Source organism: Lepisma saccharinum, chromosome 8 (genome assembly GCF_977018435.1).
Source record: "Lepisma saccharinum chromosome 8, izLepSacc3.1, whole genome shotgun sequence".
Taxonomy (NCBI): Eukaryota; Metazoa; Arthropoda; class Insecta; order Zygentoma; family Lepismatidae; genus Lepisma; species Lepisma saccharinum.
Window position 1 is genome coordinate 42,878,088 of NC_139236.1, and position 24,245 is coordinate 42,902,332.

The 24,245-nt window shown below is 38.8% G+C and overlaps 1 protein-coding gene across 2 annotated transcripts in view; it reads left to right on the plus strand.

Annotated features, from left to right (window-relative positions):
* LOC145990965 (uncharacterized) overlaps positions 1-24,245 on the plus strand; it is a 361,786-nt gene that overhangs the window by 233,835 nt on the left and 103,706 nt on the right. For both annotated transcript variants that reach the window (XM_083126550.1, XM_083126551.1), the window contains one exon: positions 13,548-13,627. In XM_083126550.1, the coding sequence (XP_082982676.1) occupies positions 13,548-13,627 (80 nt within the window). The remainder of the gene's footprint in view (positions 1-13,547; positions 13,628-24,245) is intronic.

Below are 24,245 nucleotides of genomic sequence, written 5' to 3' on the forward strand. Positions count from 1 at the left end.
ACAAAGAGAATAAACATGGTGATGGGATTTTTGCTTGGTAATACTTTGAATACCACTCCACCAACAGGGAAACGAGTGAGGCTTCGTTGATTAGTTGTGTATAATTTCTAACTCCACCACCGTGGCGTTAGTGACGGGCTAGAATTGTGTATCCGGAAGCCGTTTAGTTTCTTGTAGTAGATGTTCCTGCAAATCCTTTCTCATCGTCTCCAGCCAATGAATTATTCAACTGCAGCAGCACATCTGAAGAAGATCGTTCGGCGGTTGCAGTTACGCCCTATTCAACCGCTCTCTTGATCTTTTGCCAAGTTGGTTGAGTTTGATATGGGAGTTTCTATGGATTTCCAATTTCCCCCCCTCTCTTTCTTCAGTGTTCTACCATGCTGCCTGCATTTTTCTGATCATTTTTTAAAGACATGAGCTTTCAGTCTAACCTATGATTGGCCTGGCATATGATGCGAATAGGTCCGGTTTGATTGTGTATGTAGCCGATGTCGGGTCTATTCTAGGAAAAATCCACGCCCAGGCCACGAGGATAGAATTTTTGCAAGAACTAAAGACGCTATTTTCCGATTTCGTTTTATGATAGTGACGAGTACGATGCAGATAATGATACGGGGAATTAATTACCAATCGTGACCAGTAAATATTAGAGAGAAAATACTGGGTTTCCGTTAACAAAATTAAATAATCCTGCCTTAACTATGGTTGTCTATATGTGACGTATGGTAGTATTAGTTGCAAGCTGTTATTTCTTGAAAACGAAGACGCACATCTATATTCCGAGATGGCAACAAAAAGCATTTTCAGAGCGAGATTGTTCCTATTACATCTTTTAATATAAAATCGACTCATAATGAGGTAAGAACGAATGATGGTGAGACCATTTTCGCTTCCTTTTATGTAAAATGGTGCGGGAATTAAAGAAAAATCGGGAAATTATATTATGTGGATAAAAAACAAATGAATGTTTAACTACTCATGACCTCGATTCAGAAGGATCTTCGTTTGTGTCCTGGCCAGGGTATGCGCGTTCCTATTTAATCTACCTTATTGAATCATCATCGTCACGACGTCAAATAAAATACATTAGGATACGATGTACTTACCTTTTAAGTAGAGGAAAGTCACCAAAATTGACATAGGGCTTCTAAACCGGCAAACCCCGATTTCACAACCGAGAAGTGCTGCCACTTGTGTAGGGAGAGATTTTTGTTTTTGAGTGATTTCAATACTTTACTTTTGTTTGTGAATAGGACTATATTATTCTTAGTGGAAGGGTGAGTTAAGATTTTCAGTTTTATCACGTTATTTTAGATAGAATGACGATTCCGAACGTGTATTTCTTTTAGGTGTGAATATGTGGTGTTTGTAGATTTTTGTTATTATTATTATTATTATTGATGGCGTCATTCCCTAAACCGACATACGTCCATAATTGGGTTCCCAAACCCGACATAATTGATAACTAGACCATTAAAATATTTTTACATAAATTTGTTTGTGTTGCTTTGTTAATTCCTTACTTAAACAGGTATATGTCGTTTTAGAAACCCATTTCCTCAGATGGTATAGTCTACCGTTAGTGAAAAAACTATTTTGTGAACCAGAATATTGTTGTAATAGACATTCTTACAGAGCTTATACTTGGGCATGGAATTGATGTATTCCACTTCGGAAAATTCCTCCTCTACTCTGAGTTAAGGGCAAAAAAACAAAATTGTATGTCGGTTTTGGCGACTTTCCTCAATGTAACTCTATATCAAATGAAGAAAATTTCCAGTGTTGTCATCTTCGTCTCGAATGCATCTTAAACTATGAATCTTAATCTGACTACTTATGCAGCTGCAGTTTCATGGAAACCATTAGGGCAAGCTCCGTAGAAGACGTGATGCTTTCTGTTAATGTCAATAGGCATGTAAGTAGCTTTCGCATGTCGGAAACCTTACATATGTGTCGACGGTGGCTCCTTTAGGGAAAACGAGTACTGCGTGCTGTGCAGAATTATTGCACCACCTCCTCTTCCAGAGCTGTCAGAAAGGTACAAAAGAGAATTCTGCGCGATCGGTTTCTCCTCTGAACATGCACTTGTGTCAATGTCGAAACCATACGCTCCTTGGAGGGAAGGCGCATGTAAAAAGACAGGAGCAGGTCGAGCTTGAAATAAATCAACAGGTGTTTACAGGCGAAAACTGTTCCATCTTCACTGAAGACGTCGGGAATAAATATGTATTTCTTTTCTTCGTGTACTTTCATTTCATTGGATTCGATCACTTTGAAGCCATACGCAGGATTTCAACAGGTGTAATATCTCCTTATTATAATTAATATACCGGTACATGCTAATTCAAAACGAATGATGCAACTTTTCACAGTTATTATGACGTTAGATATGATATGATATGATAGACAATCAGACAAGGCCTGAATATAAAGAAAAAGTCTGGAAGTTTTCTTCTCACTAAATGGGCTTATACTGCTTTGCCACTATTCCACCAGGATCGCCAGTGTTGCAAAATGGCTAGTGACCAGTAGAAGGTGTATCGTGTGTCGGAGCTATCAAGATTCACTCACAATGGTGCAAAGACATTTCCACATGCGTTTTGGTAGTAATGCACGTGTTTCACCCTTCCGAAAGATTTGCCAAAGTTACAACTGTGAATTGTTAGTGTCTTAGAAACCGTTGACAACGACTTGCTGTCTCGTGCGTAGCATGTAATTGATTATCGTTTGGATTTTTACCGCATTTCAAGTGGTTCCCATGTTGAATATTTGTAGTGGGAGTCATGTGAGTAAAACTTCCACAGTTTTTCTTCATATTGATGCCTAACCTCCCTCTCAAATTAAAAACGATGTGAAAATGCCGCCATCTTTATTTAAGGGTCTAGAGGACACATGGTTGAATGTATTTCGAGATTTCTTTTACTCGAACAAGATTTTGTGAGGATAGTAGTAGACTTTGTGCTCAAAGTGTCCCTTTTTGTAGCGGATTTGCTAGTTGGTTCTTGTATTTGAGATCATATGGCTCCCAGATCATACTACTTCCAGGCAAAATACATGTGTGTGTCTGTGTATGTGTATGTACGAGAAAGAGAGAGCGTTTTGATTATCTTGGTATGTTACCCAGACTGCGGAAACGTAACCTGATATCGGCAGTTACAATTGAATCGATGCCACAGGTATCAACCGGCAGCAAAAGATGTTTGGGATTTAATGATGTATAAATAATAGAAGTCTTTGCATATACATGTATATGTAATCTTAATTCACATCCAATGTATAGAGATTTATGAAAAAACAAACAAAAAAACACGACATCCGCCGGCAAAGAAACGGTATGTCGAGTTAAATCCGGTGACCTTGGCAGCCACTTCATGAGATTATTAGATTTTCAAGAAAAAAATATTAATGCACGTTCTGTAAATTGCACAATCCACTTTAAAACATGTGGATGCCTAACTTATTAGTATGCCTTATGTCTCACGCTGAATTGAATGTATTGCGACGCTTTTGGCGGAAACTGTATTATTCAAACTATGAAGTTCTTCCCACAGTTGAAGCATAAAAGGCACACATAATCGTTATTTTAGGACGCAAAATGTCTTCAACATTTTCAATAGACTCGCATGGTTATGCTATGCTGGCAGCCTGTCACACGTAACCATGGTTTACGAGCATAATGAGCATCTTAATAAAATCTTGCGTGTACACCTAATGCACGTGTGAAACTCAGTTCATTATTAATACCTTACATAATGGGAACAAAGGAAGGTCGTCTTATGTATCCCCACCTGCCAGTGCTCACATACGTATAATGTGCGGCCATGTTTTCAAGCAACAATGACGATGGAGGCAATCGTGAAATTAGAGAAAAAATATTACAAATTTAAGCATTACTACTTGTGAGAGGAGTACTGAAATTCAAGGGTGTCCGCAGGATTTTCCCCTTAGTGGGTGGGGCAGATTAAGATTTCTTGCCCTTCAGTTATATAAATTATTATAATTATTACTATCATTATTACTGCATTACTACTACTACTACTACTACTATTTCACAAATCATAAAATTTGAATTAAATTGAAAATACTTTGGCGTTGTACGCAAGTTCAGGCCCGAATCCACTATTCAGATTACAGCTGGATTCGCCTTGTTTCCCTTCCACAAGCATTTATCACTTTGTTGATGAACAGTTAAAATGACGGGGTGTGAATTATCAAGGTTACATCCCGACTTCGGGGAATGATTTCTCGACTTTTCGTAACAGCCCCTTACCGTAACTAAAAACAGCACATGCAAGTACAGGACACGTGACTACACTACACACAATACGACAAAGAGTTATATTGGCTGTGGGTCCAGATGCGAGAGCCTCTTTGGTCTGCTCATATGCAGCTTACCCGGATGTAATACGTGGACGAGAGGTTGACTTTTCGGTGCCTTCCGAAAAAGGCATCATCTTTGCATCTTAATCCTACTCTCGTTGCCATATTACCGATTTCTTTTGTTTTCTACATTGTCTGCAGTGGCGGCGATTGAGGGCAGTTGCTCCTGTTCTATGCTAAACCTTATCTAACAAGGGAAAGTAAACTGTCCTTGCCTCCCCCAGTTTCGTCACCTTGCCCCCCCCCCCGTAATTTTGGAACCCAATCGACGCCACTGTTTGTCTGTATAATAGCTATATGCCTTGTGTTTGCGGGCTCCGTATCTTGTTTTTCGTCCATACAATTCTAGAAAGTGTGTTTCGAGTCCTAAAGCTTTGTTTCATTTCAACCCACCAGTCGTGTCTAATTGTAAAGTATATGTATTTTTTCTTTTGTTCGTACAGCTGCATGTCAACGAACTCATTGCTGTATAATTATCAAGGATGGAATTTCTATTGTGTTTCCTTATTTCTGCCTCAAGGAAGAAATATCTAACTTCCTGTATGATGGGGAAGGAAGGGGGGGGGGGGAGAACGTATATTTGAATTAAGGCTAGTAACATTATGGTGGGTATGTTAAGTGCACAACAAGGAAAGGAACCTCCTTGTTTGTAAAGGTTCTCCCAAGATCACGTGGTAGTCAAGGTGAATATAAAAGATAATATCCTGTACCCACGGCTCACAACGCATTCCCGCCTTCAGTGAATGTTCGTGGTTGAGGCGAGTCGACCTTCGTGGCATAGTGGTTAGTGTTCTTTGCGAGTGTCCCTTCCATCAGTTTCATCATATCATCACTCATTTTTGCGATTTGCCAAAAGTGGCAGAGAAGCTAAGTAAAATAAACCAAATCAATCAATCTTATCATGATTCCCTGCGAGGAGTTATATCTGTCGGCATCCAATCGGAAAGGTACTTGACAAGCAAAACAACGGTTATGGTGCCACAAATGTACAAAATAGATGTATGTGTATACACTATCAAAGAACTCAAAGAAATAAGTTAGGGAACAGATAACGAGGCATCTACACTATCGGAATGTTCTTGTTTCTAATGCACAAGTAACATATCGTGTGTGTTTCTTCCCTGTATAATTAGCAGTTATTTTTCTCGCCCCTCATTCTTTTCAGAATGTGTTTTTTCGTTATCCCTATAATACTTTCTTTGCACGTACGTCTTTTGTCGGCCGCGATTTATCCATACATTCCGTACACCTCCGTCCCAAATCAACAAAAAATCCAATTTATGGTCCTATTCGCGTTGAGGCTCGGCTGAACCGTTGGTCAACGAATCCTTTTTCGCAATTTTCACTGCCTTCGAAAAACATGTAATATTCCAAAATCTGAAAAATTACTTCTGGAGCATCCACGTGAATCGGTTTGCTTTTTTTGTTGTTGTGTAAATATTCGCAGTAGTTTGATAGGCCTACGTCGAAAAAAGATGATCATTTGTTAATCATACGTCAGTATGTAGCAAGTATCACATAAAATCCGATACTTGCTTGTTTCGTTCCTCCCTATCAGTCAATATCATTCGAAGGCCTCGGGTGTAAAATATGGTACATTGTGGTTATTTTTTGAGTTACAAAGTAAATTGTGCCATCCTTCAATTTTCGAGTGAAATTGCCATGTCATACAATTTGCATTGGACTCAGTGCAGCCTTCTGAATTTGGTAAACACAACAGCAAAACAATTTATCTACAGTATAGCTTCTAATAATCTTTTTTCTTAATGAACTCAGAAATTACCAAATTGTCACTTACCATGTTTTACACCCAAGCCCTTCATTCCGTTTTCCTTGTCATCTTGTTACTTCTACACGTGAAGAGTGTATATTCGAAAAGTTGGTTTTGTGGGATTCCAAGAATTGCACATTAATTGCCCTAAAATTGTGGTTCCTGGCTTGGAAAGCCTGGAAAAGACAGGGAATTTTGATTTTAGGAAACTGTACTCGCAGAAAATGGAAACAGAATCGCTCATCTTGGCTCAAAGTAACCATTTCTGTCCCCTTCTTCAACTATCGTTGTTCTATTGCACCCCCCCCCCCCTTCCCGACCACAGCTGTGAAAACATGTGTGCACATCCCCAGAGTACGCGCACCCTTCTCTCCTCTTTTCATTCGCTGGTCCGATGTAATCTGTTTACTCAAATATAAATGAAAGCCATTCGAAGTAACTCGTTTCAAGTGCGACAGGGTTTCGAGTTACTTGATTCTGGACGCTCGCCAAGCTTTAATCCGGAAAGATTTAATTTACCGAGGAACAATGAGGTGTTGAGATTTGTCACTCTGTTTTTCAGAAATTAATGCTTTTGTTTGAAATTGAGTTAGAAGGGAGGAATCGCGAGTTAGGATCACTGCAGAATAGCATCTGGCGTTGAGATTTCCAAAGGATGAGAAGGATCTCTATGGAGCACCATACTCTCCCTAGATTTCGATTTTGAATTCTGGAATCGTTACATGATATAGTTTGTTTAAACACAAATACCCAAATGTACTTACTTATACTAATATTACTAGGTACTACTTATATTAAAATATAAATGACATGTTACTCATGGAGGACTTGAAGGCAAATATTTATATCACAATTATTATTTTGGGTATAAGGTTATAGAGAGTACGATTTTCAGAAAGTTCCAAGAAACTAAGGACCAGAGAGTCTTTAAGATCTGAAGAGATAAATGGATTACAGGTGCTTTCAAGATGCGATGGACTTGAACACGATGGATTTTTGTATTTTTGTTATTTATCGTAGCTTTTCTGCCACTTTTGGCAAATCCACAATGAGAATAAGTCATGATATGATGAAGGGACACTAACGAATAACACCCATGCCAAGCCGGGATTGAACCGAACCCGAGCCGGCGGACCTCAACACGATCATGTAGTGTGCACTATGTTCTGGCGATTTTGAAATGAAGACAATCCGATTTTGAGCTAAGAAGGGTAAATCTGAAGCGGAGGTCCAAACTACAGCTCGTGAGCTACATCCGGGCCGCCTGATTGTTTTATATGGTCCGCCGTGGTGCTTACAAAAAGTTTTATTTTATTTTGATGAATTGTCTTTTGTTAAGGTTTTGTCTTTACCTTATTAGTATACTACCAAACTTATGGGATGTAAGGGGGACCTGAAGGACTAAATGACTCGTAACATTCTCCTTAACCCACAGTCCATTTAGTTACAACTTAGTATCGTTACTAACGAAGCGAACCCTCCGAAGATATGCGATGTCTGGCCATGCAAGGGCTTACCTACACCAAAGTTAAACTCACCCTGCTCAACTTTCCACACCTGACCTCATTCAACATATAAGAAATGCTAACTACCGACTGACTGCAAGATTCTCTACTCGCACCTCTCTCCGCCACTACCCCTCGCTTCCGCTTGCCTTGCGGAATTTCCAAACTTTTCCATCCGGAACTAACAGCCGCCGCCTCGCAAATAAGGAATGCCTTAGCTGGCATAGCTTGCTGGTGCCTATGAACTTTGTGAGGATAACTTTAGTTCTCTCGGCCAAGCCGTACATGCGCTTACACTTTAGTGTATGTAAAATATAATGTGGTCCGCGGTCAATTGCTTAAACGGCCTCAGTAGCTCCGCAAATGAAAAAGTTTGGGGGGTACCCCTTCTTTGCAGAAGGACCTAGGATGAAAACTGTTTCATTTGTGATGACAGTTTAAATTGTATAAGATTTTACTGGAATAAATTCAGTGCAGCTAGATTTGTAGTACATTCGAGACAACTAGAGACAAGGCAAGACTGGAAAAAACCCTGGGGCAAGTAGCGACAATGACAGTGTAATTTGCAAAATTATCAAGAAAACTAGAGAGTCGTAGAAGGCCCCGTAGAGAAAGACAGTCTGTTTTGTAGAGAGGCTTCTCAAGTCAACCAAACATCGTAAAAACAGTATGATGTGTAGAAAATATGAGAAAACTAAAGACAAACACACTCTGGCTTTTAGAAGATATGATGAATCTCATAGAAACACAGCCTGTTTTGTAGAAGCTTATAAAATCAACTAAACGTAAGAACAGTAGGACAAGGAAATTAAAGATAAAGGCGGTCTGTTCTGTAGAAAATATGATTGAGAAGGATAGTCTGTTTTGTAGGCACTTATAATGTCAACCAAACATAAAAACTGTATGATTTGTAAATGCACTGTACTCATAGACATTACAGACCCAGCCGTTCTGCATAATTATACGGATATAGCATCAACTTTTCTACAACTCAACGATTGATTTGGTGTTTAAAGTCCACTTTATGCACAGTAAGGCTAATCGGGACTGGACCTACAGTTTAAAGTGGGATCCGAACCACTATGTGCCTCAACCGGGTATCGAACCCGGGACCCCTTCATTACAAGGTGATTACAAGGTGATGACGCTGCCACTGCGCCATCTGGGAGGCCCTGCAACTCAACGAAAAATGTCATTGAATTGCAAGTAGACAGTTTACTGGCGCCAGGTGCCAAATAAATCGTGCGTGACATTTGGAGAATCGATAGTTGTTTTCTTTACTCTTACACACATGCTTGCATGCAGTAATATGTGTAATCGATCCAAGAGCCTTTGCACTGGGATAAGTAACTTTACATTAACTTCACACGTGAACCACCAACCCATGACCTAGATATTTTGAGAACCCCATGTATGCACATGTTCATGTTTGTGAGTAATTACATGTTAACACAGTGTTCTTAGAATTTGCTGTCTTCATGTGTCTCTTTTATGTTTACAAAGATATAGAACAGGGCAATACAAATGAAATTATACACTTCACGAATGTAATTATTTTTTTATCCTTCTGTTGATGTCTAGAAGTGATGTTCTAGCACTTTGCTACTGGCTTTCGTGTGTCAGTCTACATCAGTGATTCCCAACCTGGCGCGAGATCGGCCTAAGGGTGAGAGATAAACGAAAAACGAAACAAAACAAATATATACGGCGTGTCCAGATATTATTCACTCCATAAATGTTGTCCATATATGTCCATAAAAAAAACTAATAAAAAAAAATTCAATGCATGATGAACATCTCAAAAGATTTCTTACATGTACGTGGCAATACTCGGTACCATCATGCATTGCAGTAAAACAGTGAAAATTGCTACTCTGCAGGAAAAGGCAATGTTATGTGTGTGTTGTGATTGTGGGAAATAAAATCTCCTGTAACTGTTCAGCGTTAGATTTGTTTATGTGGGGTTACGTGAAGGACATCGTCTACAGCAAGAAATGTACGGACTTGGTGGAATTGAAGTCAAAGATCGAGAAGGCTGTGGATCAGTCACCATGGATATGATCCGCAACGCGTAGAGTTAATTCATCAGTACACTTGGCATTGTGAAAGCCATGTAGAGGTTTTATGCTCACTAAAGTTTCTTTGAGTCAATGAATGTAATTCCATGTCTGTTGTTTCCGAGAAACTTTTTACACTACAAATATTTTGATCTGTTGTAGGTTGAATAATTTATGGACACCCTGTATTATTAGGAAGAATTAATTTGTTGATCTCTGCGCTGATTCCACACTCAAAGTTAAGTTCACCAAGAATGAGACATCGGTGGCTGTTTTCTGGCTTGGACAGGAAGAGGAGTATCCCAACCTAGTGAAGAAAACAATGAACGTACTTTTGCACTTTTCAACTTCATATTTGTGCGAGCAAGCCTCCTCTGCTAATAACATCCAAAGCAAGAAATAGACTGCATATCTTTGAGAAGGGTATGCGTGTTTCGTTGTCAATTGTAAGGCCTCATACCAAACATTTGTGCTCTAAGCATCAATCGCAAGTCTCGTATTAATGAAACAAACTCTTTTGAGTGATTTCCATTGTAGTAAACTGTATTCTATTCTGATATTCGTTCCTTATTTTATCTTTCAATAAATACATAGCATTAGTACTGGAGTAGGTATTTATTTGACAATAAATTTAACCTGCTCCTGATAACATATTCAACTTCGATTTCAGACTAAAAAAAATTTAAAAAACAGTCTAACAAGGGTGCCCAGAATTTTTAAATTTCATTCCAAAGGGTTCGGCGAACGTAACAAGGTTGGGATTCACCGGTCTACATATTGCATAATGTTAATAGTAACCACGTTGCTCAATAGATGTCAGCACTAAAGAAATTCCATAGACCACGTGTTCGAATTGAATGAGTATAAAGCCAGGTGAACATAGGCGTGCGCAAACCCTCCGATTAGGGGGGGGGGCAAAAGCCTAGATGAAAGTTCAGTCGGGAAATAAAAATCTCATTTTATCTCACTCTTTTAGTTTTATTGCATTGATGGGTAGGTATAAGTGTGTGTGTGTGTGTGTGTGTTTGTGTAACATTATTTAAATACATTACATAATCAATTCATCCGCCCATAACAAACCAAATGCAAAAATGATATAAATTGTAATATAATTAAGCCTTTAATTTCATATAATAATATAATTTAATATAAATTGTTTCTGAAATGTGCGCGCTCCTTTTGTCCAAACCAAACTGTTATAGCAGCAACTGTTTGAAGTACTTAGTTGTTCTTACTTGTCCTTCTGGTAATTCACAATGCATTTCAGAAATGAAGGAAATTACGAGTGAAGCGAGCAAGAAAATTGTATCGATCCAAATTTATATAAATTGAAAACAGTATTGATTTAATAGCGCGCAATAAATTTCATGGGACGCAATGGCAGTCTCTTTTTTCTCATTCAGATCGTTCGGCGTAGAGGAACAACTAACTCTCGCAACCCCCGAACTACTACTGCTCTGAACTTGAGAAGACTGTAAGAAAAGCAGATATTGTGAGCGAAGCGAGCAAGAATATTTTACAAAATGAATTTTTATTTGTATAAAATTTGAAGTTGAGGGGGCAATTGCCCCGCTGTGCCGTCTGGAAGAAATAATGCAACAAAGACGTGGAAAGTAATTCTATCTTCAGTATCCTTTTGTCCTGCTACTCTTACATTCTTCTAGTCTTGCATTCTTTTAGTTCAATCTTTGCCCCCAAGAATTCATTTCCGCCAAGGTTGGAAAAAGGCAATGCCCCCCTGCCCCCTTCCCCCGTAGTTGCTTCGAACTTTCGGCTTAAAATACTTAATTTCCTTTAAGAGTATAATGTCGTTTAATAACAGCAATAAGATTCCTCTACACTAAAATTCTAAGTGAAAGTATAATAATAGAGGCATGGAACGTCTGGAAGGGGAGGGCAAAGATGGCCACACCTTCCTCTTCGAAAACGAATGTCGACCTGTATTTTACACGTATAATTTGATTTCAGTCATAGTAATTTACGTTAATTATTATGCGATAATTTCAAATTCAAGTGGTGTTTTTTGACGAGGCAACACTATTATCCGGGTAATATGCCCCATGGAAAAATACCTTGCTTGCCCCTTCGATGAATAAATTTGCGAATGTCCGTGATTAGGGGGGGGGGGGCAAGTGCCCCCCTGCCCCCCGTGCGCACGCCTGTGTCAGTGAAGGCATGTCCCCATTCTTATTTCCAATTTTTTAATTATTCATGAATTCAAAGTAATAATATATCATAATTTCAAGTTAATTTCACTGCACTAGTATCAATGTATCACGTCAGCGTAAATGTCGAATTTTCTTCCCAGTTTGCGCGCAAACGCAAAACAAAGGTTTCTGTACCACGCTAATCGAACAGTTTTCTTTTTATTGTATCATTTACTTTGATCCCCCCCCCCCCCTCCAAATGGAAATAAATAGGCATTTATGTTTGACATAAGAGATTCTTGCGTCCTTATCTTCTGAAATATTGCATATTGAGTAATACATATAAAATTTCAAAATGTGAAAATCGGAAATTGTGAATTCTGCCCTCCGCTCTACATTTTATAAAATTCGAACACTGCTCAGGACCACCACGAAAGGAGCATAGTGATAGGCTAGTGTTGATCTATTTCTGAAGTATGAATCCTGTTCGAAGCATTATTTTGCGTTATGTACCTATATCTGTAGCGGGATTTCCAGATGACTTGAAATATCCAGATTATCTTGAACAAAGATAAGTAAAAATATGACTTACATGTAAATATGGGTTACACAGAGATTTGCCTACTGGCCATCCTCGATAGATTTGTCGCTAATGCTATCAATTTGTAGTCAAGTGGTTCCGTTTTCGAATCCCGGTGAAGGCACATTGCACAGTGGTTCGTATTTCTCTCTAAACTGTGGATCCAGTCCCGATTAGCTAGCCTATCTGAGTACAAAGTGGACAAATTTTTTAACTTCAATATGGACATTTTAAGGTAGATCCATTAACAGGGTTCCTACGCGTCCTGGAAAACCTGGAATTTTAAAATATTCCTTCCAGGTCTGGAAATGTTATGAAATTTCTCATTTTTCCAAGCTGTACTTGGAATTTTCGAGGTTGCCCTGGAAATTCCTTTGCCCCGTTTTATTTGTATGAATTAAAATAAGTTTTCATTTAAAACAGGCCAGTGTCATGACAGTGGTTTATTTACTTATGTCACGTTGCTGTCTACTGTAGTCATAGTTTTGTGCTAAGTTTTATTTTTGTGATTGAAGTATAATGCCCTGCGTTTTTGTATTATTTTGTATCGCCCAGAGGTAGAAAATATGATGATAATAATAATGGTTTAAAGAAAAGGGTTTGCTATCGTAAATATTCCAAGTTTTCGAAAGATATTATTCTTGTTTATTTGTTTACAAGATGGTAATTTTTTATAAACTTATATATACTTGTGTTTATTTTTTCTACCTTTGTATTTTTTTGTATTGTAAAAAATAAATAACCTTCATTATACTAAGAAATTAAATGTGTGGAAAGGAGCAAGTGTAGGGGAGTTGGGAGCCTGCATTAAGAAAACGTAAAACTTTTTTTTTTAATAAAAGAAAATATGTAATGATGTGTATTTTGCCATGGTTACTTTGTACACTTGTCCTGGAGCAATTGTAGAAAATCCTTGAAAAGTCCTGGAAACGTCCTGGAAAAAATTGCATGATTTTGTGTAGGAACCCTGATTAATTCATCCGGGAGTCCCAAGTCACTTACCCAGTACGTATTTCCTTGAATTTTTTACGGCGTTTACTTACTGTTCATGTTTTTTTTATTTTTAAAATCATGCATTTATCGGTTATATTTCTTTCTTTCCAGCTTTGAATTCGACAGATCTCCAAATGCAGCTTTTACCCAGTTACCTGGAACTTGCCAACGTATCTCAACAGATGCTGGAGGTGAGTGTTCTGTTATTGATTGATTTGGTTTATTTTACTTCGCTTTTTGTGCCACTTTTGGCTAATTGCGAAGACGGGGATGAGTGATGATATGATGAAATTGATGAATGGACACTCACAAACATCCATGCCCACGCCGGGATTCGAATCCTGGAACCCTGGCTTTGTGGCGCGATGCGCTAACCACTCCGCCACGGGGGCCAGCGATTGTTCTGTTATTGAGCAGTCTGATCCATGCACATTTTTCGCATCTACATGTCATGGTGTTCTATACAGCGAGCGTTTTCCTTTGGTACGTCAAAAAATGTAAGTAAACATACATTAAAATTATATCTAATATCCACCTTTAATATCATAACCATTACTTTGTAAATAAGATGGTAGCTGCTAAACAACAAACTGCTTGAAACAGGTAGAACGTGAACATTCTAAGTGCTTGGACATTAGCATCAAGTAAATATAATGTTGTACACTGTGATCTTGATTTACGTATTAGCATGTGGTTTTCTTCATAAAAACAGTATGAATGCTGGGATTATCTTCCTAGTATTTCACCATTTTTCCAAGCTTCTCAACAAACAGGTTAGAAGGGACTTTACTCAATAATTCATTTTGGGAAGCACATCGAAAAAATATGTAGATCATGCGATAAAGAGGATTGCTGTTCCTGCCTTGAGTAGCTATGAGGTCTATATTGAACGCCAACGTGAGGGGAAATTAGAGTGTTGTAGACTAGAGAGGTCAAGAAATACTATTTCTCGTACATGAATAGTAGCTGATGCTTGAACCGTGCACTGCTCATTCGAATAAATATTTCGTTACGGTGCCTTTGAGTGAAATAATTCTAGTCAATTAGAAAGATAACAGCTGAGCGATAATGAATTATCACAGTCAGCAAAAAACGATAGAGCCCTCTGCCACAGACAACCAATAAAACAGATGGCTTGATCGAATCGATAAAGCAAATGTGTCCGCCATCTGACGGCACGGCTTGAAATTAAAGCGAGAATCGGCATGTGTAGAGTTGTGAACAGTAATTTCATGATGTTGTGTCAGATGGTACACACACCTGCATTTGTTCTGGGGAAATTAATAGATGATAAAAAAAAAAAATGAGAATTAGAGGGTGTGAAACACGGGCGTCGTCACCGGGTGGACAAGGGGACCCCACTTTCCCCATGGAATAATAATAAAAAATACCTTACACGAGAAATTTCAAGGATCATTTAGAGTAGAAAGATTCACACCAAGGCCTTGCAAGGTGAGGAATCTGTAGTGAGAAAGAACAATATATTCAGGAGAAGAAGAATAAAGAGAGGGATATGTGAGTCTGTGTGCATTAAAAACTGTCTAACTCAAAATATGGTTAAATAAATTTCCTTGACACTATTTATACAATAAGTATGAATGATGTTATAGTTTGTCATGGTGTATCTAACTGTCAGTGAATAAATCAGTATGGTCTTAGTACAGTGCGGTGCATACATATTATCAGGCTAATTTAACTTTGCTCTTGCATTGTACATAATTTTAATGAATGAAATTGTGCTGAAGCTGGTGTGGAAGCTGTCAGTTTCTCTGTTTCTGATTTGTTACAGTTGTTTAACTTCGTATTGCATAAAGAAAGTGAATGAACATAGTGCTGGCCTCGTATTATTTTTGCTTCCCACTGTACATCTGCAGTCAAGTCTGAAATCAGCTTGGATAAAAGTCAATAGTTACTTTTTAAATTTCAGATAAATGTGTGACTTTCTGGTAATAAACGATGATAAGTTTTTTTTAACCGTAATTTTGTGGGCCAGTCCACTATGCAGTTTACTCATTGTCAATTCCCGCCACTACCCAGCATAGCCTTGTCAGTCCGGTTTTTGTGCATGTTAAAGGTTTTTGGGAATGTTCTCTAGCGAATTGTAGTCGTGGAAAGTATGCGTGAAATCACAAGTCACTAAATAAAAAAAAGGATTGAATTAATGTGACGTGCATAGCAAGAACCTTCCTGTCGAAGTTAAAATTTGTTGTACCAATTGCAACCGATTCTTGGAATTCTACCTTCAACTTCTTGCAATTCACATTCAGTTCGAGGATAAAATGTACTCCTCTGCATTGATAACAGGCTGTCAAGTTGTTTTATGTGCTTGAACATTGGGAATGAAAGGGGTGGGGTTACCCGTAAGTTAGCTTTTGTGGTTCTTTCATGCTACATGGGTGCCGAGTTCAAGGAGAAATATCGTTGTAGTTTATTTTCTTTCTCTCCACCCTCTAACATTCCGTTCTGAACCGTGAACACTGATTCGTTTGTTTACACAGCCATAGCCATGCATTACTGGTGACGTCAAGAAAGGACATTGAGCGTGATATCAAGAGTATTTCTGTGTACTTGTTTATTAGACAGCGATTATGATCAGAAATTTCCTGGGATAAGTGAAGATTTCTTTTCATTTCCTTTCTTCGTCTCCTGTTTCTGTAGGAATATTTCATTTCTATCGTTCTTTATTCCTCTGTTCCAGAAGCGTGCCTAGGATTTACGAAAGGGGTACTTGTTCTTTAGTTTGACGTTCCTTTTTGAGGAATAAATGGCCAAAAGGAGGATGGGGGTTTAGACCCCCACCAATATCCTTGGGCACGTCACTGCTCTTTCATCTCCATTTATATTTTCGTCTTTCCTGGTTTCTCTATCTATTTATTTCCGTCTCTCATTCTGCCTGTCTGTCCTCTTGGACAGTCGCAATAGCATGATAGTGTCATGAAGTTATTGACAACATCAGTTATGTTTGTATCCTCTTTGCTACCCCTGTACGTTAATCGCGACGATGAGGACGTGTTCTTATAGTGGAGTCGTCGCATCAACAGCGCGAAACTATTCCCTTTGTAAAATACAGTTGTTGTGGTAATCAACGATTGTTGTCAACCTGGCATGGTGATACCCAGGGGCGTAAATAACACCCCCGCGGCGCGGGGGAGGGGGACCAGTAAGAATGATAAAATAAGAAGAAACCTATAGTTCACTAAAGTTTTTCTTTCGGCGTTAAAATATATTTTCAACCAAACATATTATATTTTTATGCCCCTACAACTGCAAAACAGAAAATGTTAATTGATAATTCAAGTTAATTTCCATTTGTCAAAAATCATCCTAACGTCAAAGAAAAATGCAGAAATAGTCGAAGCGTCTGCATTACGAAAGGAAATGTCTTCATTCCGCTTGTTATTCCAAAGTAAAATCTTAGAACATTTAAATGTTATTTCCAACACTACAAAATTTCGGCATATTGCTTGAATAGGCATTCAGCCTTCTAGAAAAATCTGTATCTACGTAATCTTAATGAGCTTTGGAATAATTTTGGGGTGTTAAAAAATGAAGCTAAAGAAATAGGCAAAAGGTGGCAAATAGAAATGTCTATTTCTACCTAACGGAAAATAAAAGTAAAGAACTTATTCGACGAACTGCCAGAAGATGTTGGCTTTCTTCTTAACCCATTGGATTCTTTAAAAGTAAAAATTATATACCGTGCTTTAGATATTCTAGTATATGAAGTAAAAAATGGATTTCAGACTATGAAAACAATCAAAGAAAGCTTCGCCTTTTGAAGTCTTAACGAAACACCGACAGACAGTTATATTTTAGTGGGATCCAGTACTAATTTCTTGGAGAAATATGAAGAAGATGTATCTGTAGCTACAGAAATTCTTTGTTTTCGGAATGTAGCGTCAGCTGAAATCAAAAGAGTAAAGAAACATATTGAACATCAGCGAAGTTGCAGAATTCCTCTTGATAGAAAGCAACATTTTGATTGATTGATTGATTTAGTTTATTTTACTTCGCGTTTTGTGCCTCTTGGCTAATTTGCGAAGATGAGGATGAGTGATGAAATGATGAATGGACATTCACAAACAACCAAGCCCGAGCGGGATTCGAACCCGGGACCAACAAAATTCTGACTTGTGGCATATATAAATGTAGGCATGAATTAATATTTTTAAATAGGAAGCATTTTTTTTAAACGAGTAGGGGCGCACAACTGAAAGTTGTGCAGTAAGCAGGTCGGGGGGGGGGGGGGTCGCAGAGCGTGTTAGGTACGCTACTGGTGACACCCCACCCATTCTTGAACACTGCAAGGGAGTAAGGTTGTGGTTATATTCATTGCAGTGCGTGAGAATTTCCATTGAGGGAATTTCCAGTAACTTCTTTCAAAGCATCAGGATATTACAGCAAATAATATACGTATATCTATATATGGATGATTCGATTGTCACGGGCGGGGACGCGCAGGACCAGAGGCGTCAACTTAAGATAAATTTTGGGGGAGGGCAAGGTAAATTTGGGGGGCAAGATCGGCATAAACAATACTTTATATATGTACAGGGAGGTTATTGCAGCATGACACCGCTTCAGCGTCGGCCGCTTGCCGGCCCAGTCATGCAACAGGTGCCGGCAAATTGCGTAACAGATAGCCCGTTACACAAACCGCTTGTTTTGTAATGTTTCCACTTTTCACAATTATAGTTACAATTACAACTTAAATAAGCACGTACCTTACCGCAAGGATGCTGGAAAAGGTGTCCTCTAAAATACAAATATTTCTGGCACTTTATTTTTGACATGTAATCTTTCTTAGACACCGCTTCAGCGTCGGCCGCTTACCGGCCTTGTCATGCATCAGGTGCCGCCAAATTGCGTAACAGATAGTCCGTAACAGAAACAGCATCGCGGCGCATAAAGCAAACCGAAAGTGTAAAATTATATTTAAAACTAATAATAATGATGATCACTAACCTTCTGTGTTATAAATGATGTTGAAAATGACCTCCTTCAACACCAATACATTTCCGGCATCTGCGTATGAAATTCCTCTGAACATCCATAAGCTCCTCAGGTGTGATTCTGGCAATTTCTCTTCTTATATTTTCTTTTAAATCCTCTATTGTACGCGGGTTATTCTGATACACTTTGTTTTTTAATGTTCCCCATAAATAATAATCACAAGGAGTAAGATCGGGGCTACGAGAGGGCCACAACTCAGTACTGATAATTCTGTCCTCAAAAATCTCGGCAATAAAATTAAGTGATTCATAAGCAGTGTGAGCAGTAGCAGAGTCCTGCTGAAAAAATGACTGCTGGCATTCAATGTCCGTTAATTGTTCAAAAAAAGGTTGTAGTATGTCTCTTCGATACCTTTCACCATTGATAGTACCTTCATAAAAAATAGGCCCTATTATTCTGTGCGCATTCAAACCACACCACACACCAATTTTTGCAGGATGGAGCGGAACTTCATGCACAAGGTCAGGTTTTTCTGCGCTCCAATAGCGATTGTTTTGTGAAATAACTCGGCCATTCAATTCGAACCAAGCTTCGTCTGAAAATATGATTAATTCTGGATTTACTCTGCCAGCAACAATATTATCCAGCATCCAGTTACAGAATCGAACTCTAGTCGCGTGATCGCGCGGTTACAATTCATGAACCACTGTAATTTTGTAGGGTTTTAATCTAAGTAATTTAGTGGCATTTCGTGCTGAGGATTTTGAAATGCCTGTTTCCTGAGCAAGCCGACGGAGGGATTTTTTTGGAGTATGTTCAAGTCGTTCACCAATTTCGTCTAGCTTTTCTTCCGTAAGAACACGTCGTCTGGAAACACGTTTCTTAGGTTCAAGAGATCCTGTCTCTCTTAATCTTTTAACGAGGTTGTAAACAGTATGTCTGTCCGGAACAGGATTGCCAGGAAATTTTCTTGCGAATCGCCTGACTACTTTTCTGCAAGAGTTCGTTTTCACGTAAGTATCGTACATAAAAACTCTTTGTTCAAGACTATATTTGTTTGGCGGCATAACTAATGAATGAATAACAATTAACACACGATAAAGCACTAGCACTGAACAACACGAGTACTGATAAACGCAAACCGAAGAGAACACGTCTAAACAACTGGTAGCCGACAGCTGTCGCATTCGCGTAGTATCGAGAGGCTTCTCGCGGCTTACCACTACTCCGATAAGCCGCTGACGCTCTTGCGACATCTGAGGAATTTCGCTTCTAGCGTCGGCTCTATAGACACTGGATGGACCAAATTTTGAGGGAAGCACAACAAAAGACTACTCTGTGAGGATATGTAATGCTCCTGCCGCAACTTTGAAAAAAAAAAAATATGGAAATTACGACGTTCAGAAATTTTGCGTAATTACGGGGAAAATAGAACTTTGGGATTTGGCCCCCGTTTCCCCCTGGACTCACAATTGTCGGAATTTACATAAAATGTTGCTTTTTGTTCATTCTTACATTTAGAATTTAAATTTCTTAAAAAGATGCAGTTGTTGAGCAGTTATAGCCTTTTATATTCAGTTTATCCCATAGTAGCAAAAGGGGAAAAGTGCTTATTTCAAATGGCGCTCTCAGAAAGAAAAACGCACACAGTGTATGATCGCTACTTTACTTCAAAAATATTCACACGTTAAAATTAAGTGACACTGTTAAATAATTCGTTTATCTGCGCTTTCGTTTTGCATAATAATGTATACGTAACCTCCCCCCTCGAAAATCTTGGGCACGCCACTGACTCTAGTGTTCAAAAGGATTAATCTTGTGTTATCTGCAAAATAAGAGTCACGGTTTTGTTTATTCGAAGGCAAGACAAGAATGAAAAATTGAATCCTTTATGTTGGATGAGTCATTGCTGTCAGAAGCGATATGGGCAGAAATAAAGTGCCAGAAATATTTGTATTTTAGAGGACACCTTTTCCAGCATCCTTGCGGCAAGGTACGTGCTTATTTAAGTTGTAATTGTAACTATAATTGTGAAAAGTGGAAACATTACAAAACAAGCGGTTTGTGTAACGGGCTATCTGTTACGCAATTTGCCGGCACCTGTTGCATGACTGGGCCGGCAAGCGGCCGACGCTGAAGTGGTGTCATGCTGCAATAACCTCCCTGTATATATACATAAAATGTGTCATTCTACGTGAATTTGGGGGGAGGGGGCTAAAAGTGCCCCCAAAGTCGGCGCCTTTGCGCAGGATTACATTTTTTACATTAAAGTAACTATTCTAATCTGTTCATAAGTGAACTTTAAGCTTACTATAAGTGAACAATTTTGTGTCACGGGTGCGACAGATAAAAACACTGCCTCTTTACATAATAAGAAATTTTATTTTAATTTCCGTGAATTTTCAAATTATGAAAAAAAAAATATTTAAGACAAAGAGAGAAGGAAGTTAATTGACCTTTTTCTAGTTAAGTTGAAGAGGAAATTTAACAGTTAAAGGAGAAACTAATTGGTTTTTTTTCTGTCAAGAGTAGGACACAATACAATACAAAAGCAAATCAAAAAGTTAAAAATCAACAATGTGTAAAATACATTCTACCCTCTAACTTAATAAAGTATAATACTTGAATTTTTATCCAAATGACATTTGTAGATTGTTGATTCACAAGATAGAATAAAGTTACAGCATTTCATTGAAGTTCAAAAATTGAAATTCGGGGAATGCGTGTGTGTGTGTGTGTGTGTGTGTGTAAACAAGAACAAGAAAAGCTGGCGAAATGTAAAATTTGCAATATATCCGAAAGACAGTGATGCACAGGTACCTCGCGTCTATAAGCCGCACTTTTTTTTCACCAGAAAAGTGGAACAAAAAATGGGGTGCAGCTTATACACGCGAATGATAAGAAAAGCATGTGCGGCTTATACACACGAATGAAAGAAAGTGCAGCTACTGCTAGGATACCAAAATACGTACGTTGATTTGTTATCTTTATCACATAACGGATTCATTAACAGCAAATCCAACAACAATGCATCTGTAGCAGGCTTTGCAACAATATGATAATATCTTATCTTTGAACACGAATCATCCTTACTGTCGTATTGATCTGGAAACCATTCAGTAAAGTGAAGTTGTTAAAGAAGGTTGTGGGCCTGAGGTCAAGCTTGGTACTATCAAAAGGAGGATGTCTGGCAGAAGAATCAGCTACGATGCTCATTTTAAACTCCAAGCGATACGATATGCTGAAGGAAACGACAACAGATCTGCAGCGCGATATTACGATGTGGGCGAGTCTAACATTCGTCGATGGAGAAATCAGAAGGAACAACTTGCTGCAACAAGTGACAAGAGAAAAACTTTTCGTGGAAAAGGAGCCAAATTTCCACAGGTAGAAGAAGAAGTTTTGGCTTTTTTTAAATGAGAGAAGAAGTGCTGACTATGCTGTAACCGTAGACATGATACGATTTCAAGCTCGTGAAGTAGCTTCAAAGTTAGACATCAGTCATCAAGCTTTCCGAGCTAGTGCGGGATGGTGTTCACGTTTTATGCGTAGGAAAAGTTTATCGCTTCGCCGTAGGACAACAATTGCGCAACATTTCCCTGCAGACTTTGATCAGAAAATTGTTAAATTTCACAAATACGTGATTCGAATGCGAAGGTCCAATGATTATAGCTTGTCTCAGATCGGCAACGCGGACGAAACACATATTTACTGGGACATGCCTATGTCCAGCACAGTTGCACCGAGAGGCTCGCACACCGTATCGATCAAGACCACGGGTGGAGAGAAACAACGATGCACTGTAATGTTGTGTGTTCTTGCGGATGGAAGGAAACTGCCACCGTATGTTGTGCTGAAGCGTAAGAATGTGCCAAAGGAGGCATTTCCGCCGGGTATTATCATACGTGCCCAGCAGAAAGGATGGATGGAAAAAGAACTGGTATTGGACTGGATAGACAAAGTGTGGAATAGAAGGCCTGGTGCATTACTGAAGCAAAAGAGTTTGCTGGTGTGGAACAGCTTTCTTGGTCACCTAACAGACAGAATACAGACAAAATTCCAACAGTTGAAAACGGATGTAGCTGTGATTCCTGGGGGTCTAACGTCTGTACTGCAGCCCCTAGACGTTTGTGCAATTCGCTCGTTTAAAGCTGCGTTCCGGCGTCTGCATAATGAATGGATTAGTGCAGGAAACCACGAGCTTACAGCAACAGGAAAGATCAAACGTCCGACTGTCAAGCAAGTGCGTGAATGGATTCTGGCAGCATGGGAAAGTGTAAAGTCTGAGACAGTTGTGAAGGGTTTTCTGAAGTGCGGCATATCCAATGCCCTAGATGGTACCCAGGATGAAATGTTGTGGGATGATGATGTTAGTGATGAAGATGACAATACCTCTTGTGCAGAAAATATTTCAACGAGTAGCAGCAACAGTGAATAAGGGCTTTGAGTACTCAAACTGAATGATACGGTATTAATATGTAGATCAATGCGCTAAAATAAAGGTTAAAATACTTTTAAAATACTTACTTGAAATTGGCTACCTACGCAAAAAAAAAATGTCAATCGTGCGGCTTATACACGAGAAATTTTATTTTCCTGAAATCTAAGGCCAAAAAAGGGGGTGCGGCTTATACACGCGTCCGGCTAATAGACGCGAGAATACGGTAAATTTTTCCTGGCACACGAAAGCATAGACTATCAAAAACAGCTTTCCCACTACCGCTACCGTTTGCAGCAGAACTTAAGTAAATAGTCTTTTTTTTTGTACCGGTGTGCTGTATTTGGAAACACACATGTCTGTATCCAAGGACAGAATACGCTTGTTTGATTTGTCTCCCATGGCTCCCTCGTGAACAAATGAACGTCATTAGATGTGGCAATCAGCGCAGCATCAAGGGAAAGAACGAAGTTGATGATTTCAACTCAAAGAAGAGACCTAACAATTGAAGCTACTAACATAAACCTCTTACTGCAAATTTTTCTTCCAAGTTTCGAAATGAAGCCCGTTTTCTTTGCTGGAAAGAATCTTTTGCTTGTTTTTATCACTGTTCAGAGGATACACCTGTTTCGTTGGGTAACGATTCAATAGTTTTGGTCAGAATAAGGTAGTGCATGTGAAGCACTCAGGCTATTGAACTGATGATAGTTTCGTCGCCAGAGAATTCATTTGGGATGGACTGAGTAAAATTTTCGGCTGGACTTTACTTCGACGGTGTTACAACTTCATGGACCCTAAGATTCTCAGATTCTCCTTCTTATCTATTTCTTTTTATCCTATTCTCTCGCTCCCTATTTCTCGATCTTTTTCCACTGTTCCTCCTCTTTTCTATCCTATCTCACTTTCTCTCTTTCCAAACTTATCTATCTTTCACTGTTTCTCTTTCTTTCTATCTATCTATGTAATCTATCCATCTATCTAATCTATTTGTCTATCTATCTATATATCCTCTATTTCACTTTCTTCCACTGTTTCTCCTCTTTCTTTTTTCTTGTTCAATTCTATTGCCTCTCTTTGTTCTCTATCTCTCTATCTCTCTATCTTTGTTAATCTGTTTTTCCTTTCTTTCTCCATCCTTATTCCACTGTTTGTTTCCATCCTTTTTTTCTTCTTCTTCTTCTTCTCTCTCTCTCTCTCTCTCTCTCTCTCCCCCATTTATCTGTTTCTTCCATTGCTTTCTCTCCCCATTTAGCTATGTTTCTTCCATTGTTTTCTACTCTCTTTCTTCCCATAATTCTCTCTCGTCTCTCTTTCTCAATCTCCCTGGGTTTGATTCTTGCTCTACTACAAATGACTGAATATTTCTCGTGTAGGCTGTTTGTGTGTGCTAAGACTTTCACTGTGGACTACTAATGATT